At 39.0% G+C, this 17,130-nt stretch overlaps 1 protein-coding gene across 4 annotated transcripts in view; it reads right to left on the bottom strand.

Annotated features, from left to right (window-relative positions):
* Positions 1–17,130, bottom strand: part of MAP2K5 (mitogen-activated protein kinase kinase 5) — a 292,452-nt gene that overhangs the window by 66,849 nt on the left and 208,473 nt on the right. For 3 of the 4 annotated variants that reach the window (XM_043988206.1, XM_043988208.1, XM_043988209.1), the window contains 2 exons: positions 4,829–4,855; positions 4,486–4,518 (listed from right to left, as the gene is read on the bottom strand). In XM_043988206.1, coding sequence (XP_043844141.1) covers positions 4,486–4,518; positions 4,829–4,855 — 60 coding nt within the window. The remainder of the gene's footprint in view (positions 1–4,485; positions 4,519–4,828; positions 4,856–17,130) is intronic. The other variant, XM_043988207.1, reaches the window with a different exon arrangement.

Below are 17,130 nucleotides of genomic sequence, written 5' to 3'. Positions count from 1 at the left end.
CTGAATTGAGCAACTGAGATTGGACTGTCTATAAACATATAGTACTATTATGATGGGTGAAACTTTTATAATGCTGGACTGTTAAATCCTGATTTCTCACTGTGTTCTTTTCATGAGATAATAGTGCCGTGTTAGTACCATCATGCCAAAGTTATACTAATTTATCATCTGCTTTTGGAAGGAGATGTACTTCATAAAGGGGATGCATGTTGGGAAGTATCTATTATGTGTCAAGGACTTGGGATTGCATTGGATTGGGAAGTCTGTCTACTGAGACAGATCAGAACCTTTCTATGACTTTGAATCTTACTTCTGACCACTGCCTCCCTCAATCTGCCCTCCCTTGTAGGGCTGAGTCTTGGAGAGCAAGCATTATGAGAGTCGGAAAAATTGAGACTTGCTTATAATCACAGATCTATGTAAATATCTGTGGTTGGTTTCGAACCCAGGTCTTACTGACTCCAAGGTCAGAGCTCTACCACTATGCCATGATGCCTGTCTGTTGGTTAAAATAAAATGTGTCAATATTTTTTAAAAAAAGAATGAACATTGAGGGGGAGGAGAAAGGTAACAATGGATACGGCCTTGGCCCTAAAGGAGTTTACAAATTAATTCAGTCAGGACAGATGTGTGATGTACAAAATTTGTGACCAAAACACATAAATCCTTGTTATCTGGGCAACTCACTTAACCTCTCCGGGCCTCAGTTTTCTCGTCTGTTAAATGAAGAGGTTTGACTTTTAAGGTCCCTTCTTGGTCTAAATCTATGATGTAAAGATTTTTTATAATTTTCCTACTTTTGGAAGAGGCAGAGCCTACCTATTAGAGAGCATGCTGGGCATGGAGTCAGGGAAATCTGACTTTAAATCCTACCTGTAATATTTATCAGCCATATGACTGAGCAAGCTACTTAACTTTCATATGCCTCCCTAGCACTTAACTTACAAAAGTCATAGCTAGGTTAGAATCTGGGTTGGTGGAGGGATTTCCCATGTCAGGAGGCCCTCAGACTGACAAAAATCACAGATCCTGTATTCTCATAGTTCTCATTTTGAGAAGAAACACCCAAATCCATGTATTAAGAAGATACATTATAATGAAATTTGCTTCATGCTATTTTGTACATGACTTTGAACACACCTATCGTGTCTGAATTAGGTTGTAAATATCGTCAGGGTAGGAGTCATGCCTGCTATTATTACCACAATGCTGCATGACCTAGGGCATTCAATCAAGAGTAGTAGATAGTTGTTTTATTACTATACAAGGTACTTCCTGTGTTGATGAAGTAAAATCATTCAGCAGGAAGTGCTCCTGGTTACATTAGCCCAGGAAAGAAGGGTACACATGAACCCAGAAGAAGTATTAAAGCTCAAATACCATGAGCACTAAACCATTTCTTCATCTATAAAATGAGGGGGTTTGTACTTAATGGTCTCTAAGGTTCATTCAAGTTTTAAATCTATGGTCCTGGGCGGTTGGATCTCATCAAAGTTGAATCTCACCATATATTATTGTTCTTTAGTCATTTTTCAGTTGTGTCCAACTCTTTGTAACTCCATTTGGGGTTTTCTTGGCAAAGATACTAGAGTAGTTTGCCATTTCTTTATCCAGCTCATTTTACAGATGAGGAAACTTAGACAAAAAGGGTTAAGTGACTTGCCCAGGGTCACACAGCTAGTAAATGCCTAAGGCCAGATTTGAAATCAGGTCTTCCTAACTGTAGGCCTGGTACTCCACTGTGCCATCTAACTGCCCCTATTAGTAGGCTTAGTCTAAATAAAATTACAAGTACTGGAAAATCTAATAAAATTACAGGACAGACAAAGACCCTATTGGTCCTCCCTTCTCTTATAAGCTGATACACAGCTTGTCTTTTAATGCCCCCCTCCCAAATCTTCCCCCTCCCAATGTTCTTTTTTTTTTTTTGGTGAGGCAATTGGGGTTAAGTGACTTGCCCAGGGTCACACAGCTAGTAAGTGTCAAGTGTCTGAGGCTGGATTTGAACTCAGGTCCTCCTGAATCCAGGGCCAGTGCTCTATTCACTGCGCCACCAAACTGCTCCCCTACCATTGTTCTTATATAGTTTTCAATGGGTTTAAATCAAAAGTCAAACTAATTTTGTTTTTAGTCAAAATAACGTTTCTTAGTCTCTCATTCAACAAACATTTATTAAGTACCTACCACTGTGCTGACCAGTTCTTATGGGAGATAGTTTTTAATTAGTTAAATCTCATCAGCCTGCATCACTAATCTCTTTCTCCAGGATTGGAGGGTAGACCCATGAACTCCAAACCTTCATTTAAGGAAAAAAATTCCCCTCCCTGCCTTGTCAGCTTTCTTTTCTGTTTTTTATTCCCCTGTTAGATTGTAAACTTCTTGAAGGGAAGGACCATTTTTTCCTATACTGTACTGTACTTGTATCAGCACTTAGCACAGTGCTTGTCTTGTACTGGGTGTTCAATAAATGTTTATTAAAATACTGACTATTGAATTAGGTTAGGTGGAGGTAACAGTTCTAGCTGGAGAACAAGACAAGCACAGATAACTATGATGTGCAATGTTAAATGTTAAATGAATCAGAGAGAAGAAGGTACAAAGGCAGAAGGATGTTCCTAACTGGGAGTGGAGAAGGTGGTAAGAAGATCTTTCCATGTCTTTTTAGGGTGAATGGGGCAGCAATGGCTAACACAGGCAGTATATCTGATTATGTTAAAGAAGAAAGTACCTAAAGAAAATACCACTCAGATGATATAGGCCTATCACTCACATAACAAAGCTCCCCACTCCCAACAACTCACAAAGTGATTTCAATATGCCCAGGAATTTGTTGAAAACTAGCCACTTAAGACAGTTTGGAATTTGAGTTCGACCATTACATATAAATATACCCTGGGGCAGCTAGGTGGCACAGTGGATAAAGCACTGGCCTTGGATTCGGGAGGAACTGAGTTCAAATTTGGCTTCAGACACTTGACACTCTACTAGCTCTATGACCCTGGGCAAACCACTTAACCCTCATTGCCACCCCCCAAATTAAAATATAATAATAAAAAAACCCATATAAACATGCCCTCCTCACCTCCAATAAAAACTAGTTCATCAAACCCCAAAGTTTCCCATGTAATCTGTATTAGAGATAGAGGCTGATGGTGCTTGATTGTATATCATTAGCCTGGCCCATTAGATAGGGCCCTAAGACATGAAGCAATGGGACTGAATGTATAAGGCTATAGATTCCTGGACATCTCTCCGTTGAATTTAGAGGACTCTTTGGGATAGGAGGCTTTCTGAATGTAATTCAAGTGGAGATGATATTGATGAGCTACTAGATCCAGGAGGTCTGTCTGGTATTTGGGGTAATGGAGCCTCCATTGGCTTCAGGATGATGTGCTCATTTTTGCACCAACATGTTTCATGGGTTGCAGGGGATATGTGGACTGACTGATGCTGTCATTAAGGATGTTAGATCACCATTCTTACTATTATTGTGATATGTGTGTATTTGTCTTTTTCCTGAGAGGATCTTTATTTTTTCTCCCAAATCTCATAACTGGTTATACAGATGTTTAATTGAGAGGAATAATTATGAATTACGATTTGTTTTTTCTTTCAAACTTTCCTATCTGAATCATTTATTGCTTCCTCTCTCTAATTAGAAGTATTTAAAATATTATAAAATTAAAGTTTTAAAAATAAACATTGCTAGTGGGAAAGCCTAGCCTGGAAAAACTATGATTTTTAAAAAAATATCAGTATTTCTTCGTTGGGAACCCTGTGTAGTACAAAACACTAATTTACCAAAATGAGAAATTTAAAATCAGAATGACAAACGGGAAAAGTTGCTTGAGAGAGATTTAGACGGGTTAGTGCCCTCAAAGAATAGTGATATTAAGAACAATATAGCTAGCTATTATCCAAGACATAATGATTTAAAATATAAATATGGTAGTTCAAAGCAAAAGAAGTTAAGGTCACATATTCTGGGGAAATGTCTAATTAGGAAATTAAAGCTGAACCAGTGACCTACAGCTTATGTACAATTAGCTCCCCAATATGCTTTGGGTAAATAAAGAAAGGAAGACAAATTTCATCCCACTTATGGCTGCTGTTCACCTCTGACCCTCGCATGCCAAATGACTTTAAATATCTGTTATGAAATAAATGATACCCCTTTAATTTCCGGCTCCATCCTCTGTCTGGCTGGGGAGAGGATCAATTACTATGACTGTGTTCTGTCTTTAGGGCCTCAGGTCCCCAAGAGGATCTGTGTGTGTGGGACAGTCTGCTTTTGCAGGGAATCTCTGTTAGAACTGGAAGAGGAGAATGTGGGACAGGGGCAGCTCATGTAACACAGCTCAATGCCATACAACACAACTTGCTCTGAGGATGTTGGGCATTGTGCTTCATTAGGAAACAAAATATAAGCTTTCCACACCATTAGGAATGACTTTAGGAGTGAAAGCACATAAGACGGTGCCTCACCTCATCAACAATGCACTGCAGTAGCTGGAGAGGCTGCAATGGGAAGAAGAGAGGAAAAAGTATTAGCCTATATGCAATATCTTTACAGTGGAGTGGAAAGAAAAAATCATTAATGCAATAAAATATAGCAAGATTAATCAACAGCAGCAAACTCTTATAAAAACATTGATGCTCAGGATGTTCTATTATTTCTAATGGTACCTAATCTAATACAGGCAGTTAAAGGTTTGCATTTTCTTCAAAATGCAATTTGCTAAGTTTAAAACAAGGCATTCAAGCATGCAAAGGAAGCAGCCATCAGGAAAAAGAAAAGTGAATTTTTTTCTGAACTCATAAAGCTTACCATTAAAGATCCCTGGTTTTTCTGAATCTGAAAAAAGGCAATATGTAATTAGCATGTCATAATCAAAATGACTCACTTGGACACATTATGATCACTGAGAGAAAATTATTGCATTGCTGGTGGCAATTTGTGGGCATGTGTTAACACAATTTACATAATGAAAATACACAAATGTTAATAGCTCGCTTCTCATTTATAGGCGAAAGTCAGCAGAATGTTAATTTCACACAACACTTTTTAGTACCCTCCAGGTTGTATTAGAATAGGGAGAAAAACCATAATCCATTTCAAAAGGCTGTTTACGATTCAGATATAAATAATGTTTTATATTGCTAGATTGTGAACACTGGGCTTAATGTTGCAATCATTGCTAATGTTATGAAGCTCACTCTTTTTAAATTAAAAACCGATTTATTTAAAATTGAAATTAAATCATAGTCAGAAATTAGAATTTTGGATTCCTGCCAGTGTCTGCTCACAATTCCCTATTTTGTGAAGAAAACTTTAATTATGTGGTTGAAGTATCTACTTCTAACTCAGGAGAGGGGCAAATGATCCACCTCTCCTAAAGTTTTCCCACCATCTTTCTAAGATAGCAATGGTCTCTGGGGAAACCAAGTTCATATAAGTTTTGTGTTGTTTTTAAAGAAAAAGCAAAGACTTTTCATCCGGCCTACCTAGGACTGTCTGCCTGCTTCTAATCAACATTCTGAAGGCAGACTGTTCACTCATCTATAACACTGATAAACTACATTTCTTAGGAAGAATTACTAAATATGTGACACCAAATTAATAAAACATCTACTTAGTAATTAAAGTATTAAACACTGCAGCGCAAAAAATATTTGCCTGCAGTAATTTTAAAAAACACAAACCCAGTGTATTTTCAGGGACTAAGACATGATCCTGAGAAAGATGCTTTTAGGATCCTATTCTTGGCTGCTCCAGAGTATCATATGCTATTTCTTGGCTTTGCCTGAATATATGAACCCATTGTAGCTGTGCTTCGATGACTGGTCTCCAGCTGGGTTGGTAAATGGGAGGCAAAAAGAGTAGGACAAATATAAAATCACCAAATAAACTAGTTGCTTCTTCCTCAACCATTTCACCATTTTGAAACAAACTGATTTACATGTGTTTATGCTTTGCTTTCTAAATTCTAAGTATTCGTCCACTGGTTTAATCCTTGTGCATTTGATTTCATTAGCTAGACTAGTAAGTACTTCCAGGCCAGGGACTACACAGACACACAGACACATAGACACAGACACACACACACACTCTCTCTCTCTCTGTATATATAGTGTATATAGATCTCTATATATACATACATACAGGTATATACACACATTATACATATATTCACACAGACTATATACAATACACACATGTGCACATACATATGTATGTACACATACATGTATGTATATACATACTTTTTTCTTTCCATTTTTTCTCTACCCATCAAGGTCACCAGTAAACATCCTCACCAATGCTCTGGATGGAATCACCAAAAAGCACTACTCAAAGTCTGAAGCAGTTGCTAGGCTACTCTGCTTTAATGTTTTCAGCCTTAACCACAGCTCTGGAACAACAGTAGTTTTCACTCCTCCTGACAAAATGATTATTTTTGGTACTGATTTACATGTAGTTACACTTATGATTTAATAGGAAGGCAAAGCTTAAAAAAACCTCACCACTTGGTTGAAATTTACACAGCAAATTGGAAATTTTGTTATAATTCCATGTAACATTTAAAAAACACCAAAGGCATAAATAGGATTTCCTGAAATAAGAGATATTTGTATCTCTAGACACTTATATAGAGATCTGGCCGTAAGGTCTGGGGTAAGACTAAAAAAAAAACCCACCCCAAAATTGTTGTTGAATATCCATCATAAGGTGTCTTTTTTTTTAAATGCCCATCAGTTAAGGAGCATATCCAAGGAAAATAGTGTTGTACTCCTTTTACAGAAGATTTAGCTGGTATTTTCAGCCAGAGATGTGGGTTTTATCCTAACAACATATGCAAAATACTCATCAAAGTATGCAAGTCATTTGAACGGAGGAGAGAAAAATATTCTCATGAATTGTTATTTCAGAGAGTACAGCAAGCAGTTCATCATGTCTTTCTTGGTGAAGATAATCGGTTTTTAAGGCATCTTTAAAACTGTACTAGTTTAGCTCTTGCTGTGTGGACCACAAATAATCGAAAAACAGATGTAACAAAAAAGCCTTTGATGCTACTAACTATACTGTATATTTTTTAGGTTTTAAAGAGAGACATTGTTACCAGGTTTTATTACACGATTTTGATGGCAACATATTATTTGAGATCATCTTCATAAATTTTGCATCAAGGTGTCCATGCCAGTACCTGAAATTGATTCAAAATGCTTAAGACACTCAATTACTTTTTAACACTGTTACACAACGCAGTGACTTATATCTTCTATTTCACTAGAATTTGATGATGCAACATCATTGTAATTGATTCATTTTCTCAATTAAATAAAGCTACTGTGCTTTTCTTCATATGAATGCCACAGAGACCATAGAGTTAGATGTATTATCTATTTTCTCTGTCTCAAATATATTGCCTTAAAGGCTGCATTCTGTTCCTCTGTTAATTCCACTAGAAAATTTAATGCTATAGTCATATTTTTCAAGTTCTGAACTGCAATGCACTCGACTGTATTTATATTAGGCATATTTTTCACTGTTAAACTCTCTGTTGTTTACCTTTTTCAAGATCACATTACTGTGTGGGCTCAGAACCCATAAAACAAGCCCAAACAAAAGTCAACTTCACAGCCAATGCCTCTACTTTTGTACACAGTTCATGAAAAAGTGAAGCTCCTAGTTTTATAGCCCATTCGAAATAGGTCTAAGAGTACTCAATATAAACATGTTAGCTCCCTGTACTTCCATCTTTATTCTTGGTCTGCTCTCCCAATGTTTTGTTTCAAAACCAAAGTTCAAGGGGACGGGCTGATATTGTTGGGGCTGATGTATGACCCACATCTTACAACATATGAACTGATGTTTATAGCTAACTTGTGATAGTTCTTGTTCTGCCATGTATATGTTTTGCCTTTGCTGAGAGTTTCCTGCCTGTAACTATTACTTTGGGACAATGAGCAGAGCTATAATTGCCACAATCACACACTTTGCTAATCAGTCTCTAGAACTAGTAGTGTTTTGATCTGTTAATTAGCTGATCCTTTCCCTCTTCCAGGCATTACTTTTATCCTTCTGCCAGCAGTTAGGGCCAAGATTTAAAATGATCATAGCAGGGGGATAAGGTTTTATTTTGAGGTAAAAAGAGACCTGTGTTTAAATGGAGAGGCCCAATTTCATGCTTCACAATCACCATTTCTGTGTTGCCGTCTTACTATCCCCATATTTCCTCTTCTCTGTCATTGACGGGGACTGCCTCTCCTCTTTCTTTGTATACCCTACAGTGCCCGACACAGTGACTTCAAGCCCAGATTTAAAGCTGAGAGGATCCTTAGAGGTCATAGACCAGCCCCTTCCATTTTATAGAGGAGAAAGCTGAGGTCTTGAATAGTGTCACAATCTACCAATATTACACAGCACACAAGAAGCAGAGCAGAGATGTGAATCCTGCTTCCCGACTCCCAATCTGTTGTTCTTTTTTATTATACCATGTTAAATAGTTGGTTGACTATGTGGCTAAAGAGTTTGAATTTTTGAATGACCAGGTTCCCAAGCAAAACTACAACACAAGATGCTCAAACGTACCTTTGGAAACGTTAGTAAATCTTTTCTGTTTTGTTTTCCTGAAGCCTTTATACTGTTTATTTCTAACTCGCAAACACAATCAAGGGTGCTATAGCAAACAATGCTAGATGTGGAGTTTGAAGACTCAGGTTTGAATTCTGCTTCAGACATTTAGGAGCTTAGAGAACCATGGGTAAACGACTCAACCTTTTTTTCAGCCTCAGTTCCCTCATCTGCACAATGGGGATAACAATAGCACCCTTTTCTTGGAGTCCTGTTGAGAACTGTGAGAATCTCACAACTGAGAATCATGTTGTGAGAATCAAAAGACATCATATAGTGCTTTGTAAACTTCAGAATCCTATAGAAATACCAGTTGTTATTATTATTTGTGGTAGTAACAATAGCACAAAATAGATTGTAAAGTCAGGTCCATACCGTAGCTGTTAAAACCATCTGGTGGAAGTGAGATAACAGTCTTCTGTAACCTGACTTGGGGAAATTGCATTGTTAACAATGCAAAAGTTTTCATTTTGTTGCTCCTACCATTTAATACATGCCTCTGGTGATGAAAAGCAACTTTTGACAGACCATCACATTATGTTTCTGTCACCGTGGAGATATTTCTGACAGAATGTGCCAAAGAAGACCTCTGCCAGTCCCTTTCCCATTCTACTCAAAGGCACAATCAGAAAACTAAAATGAATCCACCTATGTAACTTACAGAAGACACTAGCTATAGCTTTCATTTTCTCTTTTACTCTCTGGAATTATGACTTGCCCTGAAGCTCTTGTCTGAGAGATTTATGTGTGACCTAGGTCAGATCTTCCTATATCAGTTGACAAATTTTCCCTTTACATATTTACTGCTTTTCAAGCTTCTGTTATTTCCTCTTAAATAGAAAAAAGATATAAAACCAAGTCATATAGTTAGAATTTTTAAAAAATGTCATTTTCATTCGCCATGCCACTGGCATGCCATTTGAGTTTCCAATGTTGAACCTCATTTTTATTTATTTTTTTTAAACCTTAGGCCAATCTTGAGGATAGCAAATATATTCCAAAAGACGGTGCTTTGAAATCAGAAGTAAGCAATAACCCTGCAGATTAGAATTATAGTATTATAAATGGAAACTTCCCTATTCCTGATATTGAATCATTGACTCATTGTAGAGCATAGCAGTGCTGGAAAGTACCCTAGAAATGATCCAGCGTTAAACTCCTCATTCATCATGAGGGAATTGACACCTGGGGAAATGAGGTGACCTGTCCAAGGCCACACAGTGAGTGGTCAGGCTAAGCCTAGAACCCAGATTTCCTCTTAGTCTGTTGTTGTTTTTAATATACTACAATCACAATGCAATTTTGGAGCAGGAAGAGACCTGAGAGATGATCTATACAAACTGCATTGTTTTTATTAATGAGGAAAGTAAGTTGGAGGAAGTTAAAGAGATTTGTGCAAGACTTGTTAAGCTAGTTTGTTTTGTTGAGACTTGAACTCAAGTTTCTTCACCTGTTTATAAACTCTCTATATCACAGGTCATCATTGCCTCTTGTTATCTGTCTCCAGTCACACAGGTGGAAAAGCTTATTCAAGGTAAAATTATTCAGGTGTGGCTCTTTTTCTAGGTGGGAAGATTGCAATATAGCCAGTTTCAGTTGGTTCTGAACCTCATTAAAAAAAAAAAAGCAAACTGGTAAGAAAAGAATGAAAGACTATACAGTAAAACACACTTCTGTTATTTTGAGGGGAGGAAAAGGGTACTTAAAATATGCCTACATTTGTACTTCTGGAATATAGATTCAGAGAGCTTTAGTTGATTTTAAAAAGAGAAAACTAACCCTGCAAGACCCCAAACCAAAGATGAAAACTCCACTCCCATAAAAAAGTGCTGAAGGGGGAAGCTAGGTGGTCCAGTGGATAGAGCACCGGCTCTGGATTCAGGAGGACCTGAGTTCAAATCCAACATCAGGCACTTGATACTTACTAGCTGTGTGACCCTCGGCAACTTATTTAATCCTCAATGCCCCACAAAAGAAAAGAAAAAAAAAGCAAAAAAAGAAAGGTGCTTAAGAGGAGACCTGGCTTCTGGTCCTAGCTCTGCCACATACTTGGGTATCCCTGGACCTATCACTTAACTTGTTTGGGTCTCAGTTTCCTCCTCTTTAAAATAGAGTAGACTAGACTAGGTTTGCTCCCAGGGCTCTCCAGAGATGGCATTCTAATTCCCTTGCCTGAGAGATCTTTTTCCTAATCCCTTTCTTGTGCCTAGGGCACAATTTCTTCGAGAGTATTGAATCCAACCACCTGTGAGATTCTTTCCCCTCAAGTGAAAACTAACATGCATATTCCAGTGAAGAAATATTTCTTAAGCACCCATTTCATGCATAGCACTAGGTTAGATGCTGTGGGTTTCAAATGTGCTCAGTTATTTCTTCTCAAGTTAGAACTTGCAGAATGGTGGGAAAAAATGCTCAATCCTTTAAACGCACTCATCTCCTTTCTCCCACACCTATCCATCCCTACAAACACAGAACCCTTATTGACCAGAACAATCAACTTAAAAATGGCTTTGTTAATTCTAGCCACAAAACACTGTTTTAAAAAGGGGAGGAAGTGACACAGATGGAAATGTTAAGTTATGGAACTAGTTCTATTAAGAAATAGAGGGATGACTAAGAAATGGAAATATTTTTATTAAGTTATAGGCACAAAATTCATTATGGTGATGAAATGAATAATATTTTTTGATTCCTACTCATTTAAAGATGACAGTGTAATTCACTTGTGGCTCCATTTCTCTATTGCAAATCAGCATTTTTCGTTATTAAATAAGCCTAGTAGCGGTTTTCAAGCTGTTAACACTTCTGTGAGTCTATTAACTTACCTAGAATAATGTCTAAAACAAAAATAAGTCACAGGGGGACATAGTTGGAAGCTATAGGAAGATGTAGTAGGAAGCTACTTGACAGGAATCAAACCACCCAAGTCTGCATGTTCTAAGTGCCACTAACTGGTCCCTTCCCTCTTTCAGAAACTTAATAGCCCAGCTAGGGGTGGGCTGTGAGGGAGGAAATTTGACTTTTAAAGGCTAGCTATCCCTAAACAGGAGGGGTTGGGGGCTGGGATGGGAAGGCTCCAGAATGCCCAGACTCTGCAAGGCCAGGCTGACAGCCTAGAGGAGGGTGCAGCTCAGAAAGGCAGTATAGTAATAAATTAGATCACTTGGCTCTGACTGTTTTCCCAGTTATCAAGGACAATGCATTTTCACACAAAGTGCAACAGCTGGAGCATCGAGGTACTCTGCAACATTATTCATTTGTTAGGATTGCTAGTGGGTGAACAGAAAGAAAACCTTACTGTTTGCCTGTACTCTTTCATCCTTTGTGTATTTAAAATTGACGGAGCCCATGGTCCACCCTGGATAGGTAGGTGTAGTGGGTCCACAGTAAATTACCCTCTTGGGCAGCAGATGGAAGCCTTTATTTTCAGGAGGAGTCAGGCTTCTGGGCCACAATTCAAAATGATCAATGTGAATCACAAAATTAACCTGTTCCCAAATGTCACAAGGTCTGGGCCAGGGAGCCTGCAGAGTGCCTGGCTATTTAAGATTTGACAGAGTTGCAGAAGGACAGAAAGCTTATCCCTTGTCACATCAGCTAAAAGTGTTTTTATTTCAAGATCTGGTTAAAGTAAAATCAATTGGGGGGGCGGGAAGGGAAGGCAGGTCAAAAGCCTGCCTTTTACGGGAGAAGAGGCCCGTTGACCACTCTTTAGGGTTAAATAAATCTTAGTGAAAGAACAGGTTTTTTAAAAATCTCGGAGGTGGCTAGGAGGGATTTCTCTGGAGGCCAGACTTAAGAGACACCCAGGATTTACTTCCTGTTCCTATTAATCAAAATCCTGTGTCAAAGATGGAGTCATAGGATCTTAGAGTCGGAAAGATTAGAAGTCATTCTGATCAGTGTAGGAATGCCCTCTACATTCAGCTTCTGCTTGAACACCTCCTGTGATGAGGATCTCACTATCTCACAAGTTAGCACTTTCCACTGTTAAATAATCCAAACAGGGAAGTGCTTCATATAAAGTTGAAATCTGTCTCCTTATAAGGTGTGTCAGTCTTAGTTCTGCCCTATGAAGCCACAGAGACAACCTCAAATCCCTCTTCCACACGACATCTCTTCAAATATTTGTAAGTAGTTATCCTGTCTGTCCTCTCCCAAGCTTTCTCTAGATTAAGTATCTCTGAAGTTTCTTCAACAATGCTTCATATAATAAGGATTCCAGACCCATCACCTTCCTGGGCACCATCCTTCGGACACACTCCTGTTTGTCAATGAATGACACTCCTAAAATATGATACCCTAGAGTTAACAGAATACTTCAGGTGTTGCTTAACTTGTGAGCCTATAACTTCATTCAGGATACTATAAACATGGTCTAAAACTGCATTAGGTTTTCCCCCCAGTGTTCTTACAATATTACTTCATACTGAGCCAACAAAAATTCCTTCATGCATTCATCCAGAAGACATCTATTAAGTGTCTGCTATATGCAAGGTATTGGAAAAAGGTTATTCCTTTCCAGCACTTTCATTTCATGTATATTTTTAATTTACAGAGTAATTCTGGCATCACTGTGACTAGAGAGTTCTAACAATTACTTGGACAACTTAGGTAAAAATTTCAATAATTCTGAAAACCACCAACCAATCCAGAATCTTTTCTAATATATATGGAACATAGCAGCAAACTTCTACTTCTCTTTGGTTATAAAGACCTCCCAGAACTGGGGTATGATCATCTAAATAGGTTAATAACCTCTAGGAGTAGAGTAGGGGCTATTTTAGGATAAGATTCCCAGATATCCTGCACTTTTGAAGTATGTTTTAGTTTACCTTCTATTTTTTAAGGACCAGCAAAAAGCTTTTGAACAACCTAACCTCTGGCACTAGTGGAAAAAAGGAAGCATTCAGATTGGTGGCAGTAATGGAGAACTATAGACAAGGCCTCTACCTCAGCAGCTGTGGGAACTTCAAGTCAAGTATATAAAAAAGAGAGAGAGAGAGAGAGAGAGAGAGAGAGAGAGAGAGAGAGAGAGAGAGAGAGAGAGAGAGAGAGAGAGAGAGAGAGAAAAGAAAACCCTAGGTCGAGATGAACTCTAATTAATCTCTTTCCTATCAAGTGTCCTCTATCTTCACAAAGGGAGGAGTGGCTTCCTAGGGTTACTGGGTAAAAGGAAGAAAGAGTGGACTTAAGGAGCACATAAAAGCAGCTACTCCAACATTCATCATATGAATGAATGAAGCTTGGGGCATAGCCATTCATTTATCCATCTAACGTTTATCAAGCATCAACTGTGTTTAAAGCACTGGGCTGTAAGATGATAGAGATAGAAAACTTAGAAGAGATAGGATTCCAGCCCTCACAGAATTTAGAGCTTGAGTCCGATTAGATAACTATAATACAAAATATCACAAGGTACAGTAGAACAGGTATGGTTATACCCATTTTTCAGATGAAGATGCTGAGAAAAGTTAAATGACTTGCTTGGTTCCAGGGAACAGAAAAGAACAAGGATCGACCAGTGGGAATTATAGGGAAGCAGATTTTGGCTCAATAGTCAGGAAAAGTCATCTAATAATTGGGCCGCTGAGCTGTGGAAAGGTGTTGTTTGAAAACTGTGAGTTCCTTGTCAATGGAGGTTTAAGGGTGAGGGTGGATGACTGTTGGTTGGTGAGGTTGTAGAGAAGAGGCAGACCAATTAGGGCTTAGATAAAATGACCTCTAAGGTCCCTCCCAAGGCTACAACGATAATTTTATGTATTCTACTATATTGTCCTCTACTGCTTCCCTTCTTTCCCAGGCAAGTAACTTTGCCTCAGTTTCCTCAACTGCAAAATGGGGATAATAATAGCACCTACCTTGCAGGGTTGTTGTGAGGATCAAATGAGATACTACTTGTAAAGTGCTTTGTAGGCCCTATATAAATTATCCTCTTTTCCTATCCTTTTCCTGAATCACTGCATAGCTCCAGCTGGTCCCTTAGCCCTGCAGAGAAATGTCAAACTAAATTGAACTATTTTCTTGCCCCAGTATCCATCATCTCTTGTATTTTTCCAATTCTGTTCCTTTTGCTCATTTTTTTCAGCATGTCTGGAGTGTGTTCCTCCTCCTTTTCAGAGGCTTTAAAGTCCTATTGAAATGGTCAAATTTGCTGTAGCTTGGGTCTGGCTAGGATTGTTCTGTATACCTTTCCTAAAGACAAAGTAGGCCTTTAAGTCAGGTCCTCTTATAGTCTGGTGTGATCTACTTCTCTTTTTATGCAAAAAGGACTGATGTAAGTAAGTGATAGAAAATCAGATGGTGGGTGAACCAAGAAGACAAGATTTAACTCCTACCCAAATTCTCTCTTTTTCTAAGCCTGAGGTTCTTTTTTTTTTTTTTTCAGGGCAATTGGGGTTAAGTGACCTGCCCAGGGTCACACATCCAGTAAGTGTTAAGTGTCTGAGGCCAAATTTGAACTCAGGTCCTCCTGAATCCAGGGCCGGTGCTCTATCTACTGTGCCACCTAGCTGCCCTAAGCCTGGGATTCATAACCAGTTTTTTGAATGTCACAGACCCCTTTGGCAATCTGGTGAAGGTTCTGGATCCCTTCTAGAATACCGTTTTTAAATGCGTAAAATACAATACATACAATTACAAATGAACCCAATGATATTGAAACACACTTATGACAATATTGAAAACAACTGCTCACAGACCCAGGTTAGGATCCCCTGCTGCAAGCCTTCCCTTTGCTCTTCTCTCTGACTCACTGCTCATAACACAGATTTCTCTCAAATCCACTCTTCTCTAGTCCTCTGGGTAGGTCAACCAAGATTACATGACAAGGCCAGCGCTTTGGAGGTAAAGAGTCTAATGCTGGGGTGCAGAGGGGAGAGCAGGAAGGGCACCTTTCCTCTTTGCTCAAATCTGGAGAACTCTATCTTTCCTTTTGTTCTGTGTTTTAGTCTCTAATGAAAACAGAAGCGGCATCAATGGATTAGATTCCTATGTGGCCCTGAGCACTTGTATTTGTCATATTCAGCAGCTAAGTACAGATTTGGGTCAGATGGTAGAGGTTTTATTCTGCACCTGGCTTGGAAACTCCGAGCTTCCTGGACACACGTGGCTGGGAAATCATCCTACTGAAGAGGTTGGAAACCTTCTGCAAAGCAGTGGCAGAGCTGCCCACCCCTGTTGTTCGGACCTGCTCACAGTATGACTGGCATGACCTCTGAAGGAAGCATTGGGATTGTGATGGGGAAGGAAAGCAACTTGGGGGGGGGAGTGATGTCTGAAGTCACCAGGATCAACTGTTAAATTTTGCCCTGTTAAGGGCTAAAATTCTAGCTAGTCTGTCTAAAATATCTAATGAGTGGTCGCCAATAAATTATAAGCTTCAGCAAGAGTTAGACTTTTAAGCATTTATTAAGGAGAATAAGAATTTGATAAAGAGAGAGAGAAAGGCCTAGATTCCTATCTATTGAAGGGAGAGCGCATTTTTAGCTCCCTTCTCTGCCAGAGTCCCCAGGAAAGAGCCCCAGAGCGAGCGCCAGTCTCTTCCTTCCTCCTCCCACTAGCCCGCATCACTTCCTGACGCCAAAGAAAAGACTCCTGGGTCTTGCCCTTAAAGACCTTCGCTTCATGGCAGAACTCTTCTACAGTAAGTCTCCAGCAGGTGGCGTTATTCCAATCGTTACAGCCCTTATGCTGCTATGATGATGATGGTGATGGTTTCTTGTATTCCTTTAGAACCTTTAAGGTATACAAAGTGTAACTCAAAACATTCCTATGAGGTAGACATAGTAAATGTTATTGCCACCTTCATTCTATAGATGAGGAAACTGAGGAACAGAAACACAAAATGACTTGTCCAGGGTCACACAAGTAGTAAGTTAGACCCAGGATCGAAACCTCAGGCTTCTGATCAGTGCTATTTCCGTTATGCTATGCCACAGGTAGAGGATACCTTAGTACCTTTTCTCCCTGCTGTGCCTACTCCAGGCCTTCTTTATGCCTGCTGACCTCATGCCATAGAGCCCACACCATTCTTCTTTCCCCGTCTTCTTCATCCTCCTCCACTCCTTTAAGGATAGTAACTGCTGCTCTCTTTCCAAGGATGCTGCAAGTGAAATAAGCTATTCATTCCCTAACCCTCTTAGCTGACTGGAGATGGTGCTTCCAAGAATTGATTCAGGCTGGGATAAGAGAAGGTCTCTGATGAACAAAGTGGTCACAACCTGTGAGAATATTACCTCTAATATACTTTAGTAAATGCTTAATGCCTAAACTGTTGCTGAAGCTTTTAATTTATAAGTAAATCCTAGCTAGCTTTCCCCACATTAGGAACCCGTAAGGTGACCACACACATTTAGTTTTACCTGTCACAAACCTCAGCCAAATGAGGCAACCTGCTTTAAGTCAATATCTGAGGAGGCTCAGAACCATTACCCTTTTTCTCTGCTCCAATGGGAAAAAGGGATTCCTTCTTTTTTTTGAATGCAAAAAAAGGT

Source organism: Dromiciops gliroides, chromosome 2, assembly GCF_019393635.1.
Source record: "Dromiciops gliroides isolate mDroGli1 chromosome 2, mDroGli1.pri, whole genome shotgun sequence".
NCBI lineage: Eukaryota > Metazoa > Chordata > Mammalia > Microbiotheria > Microbiotheriidae > Dromiciops > Dromiciops gliroides.
The sequence above is the reverse complement of the archived record's forward strand: the minus strand, read 5'-3'. Positions and strand labels throughout refer to the sequence as shown.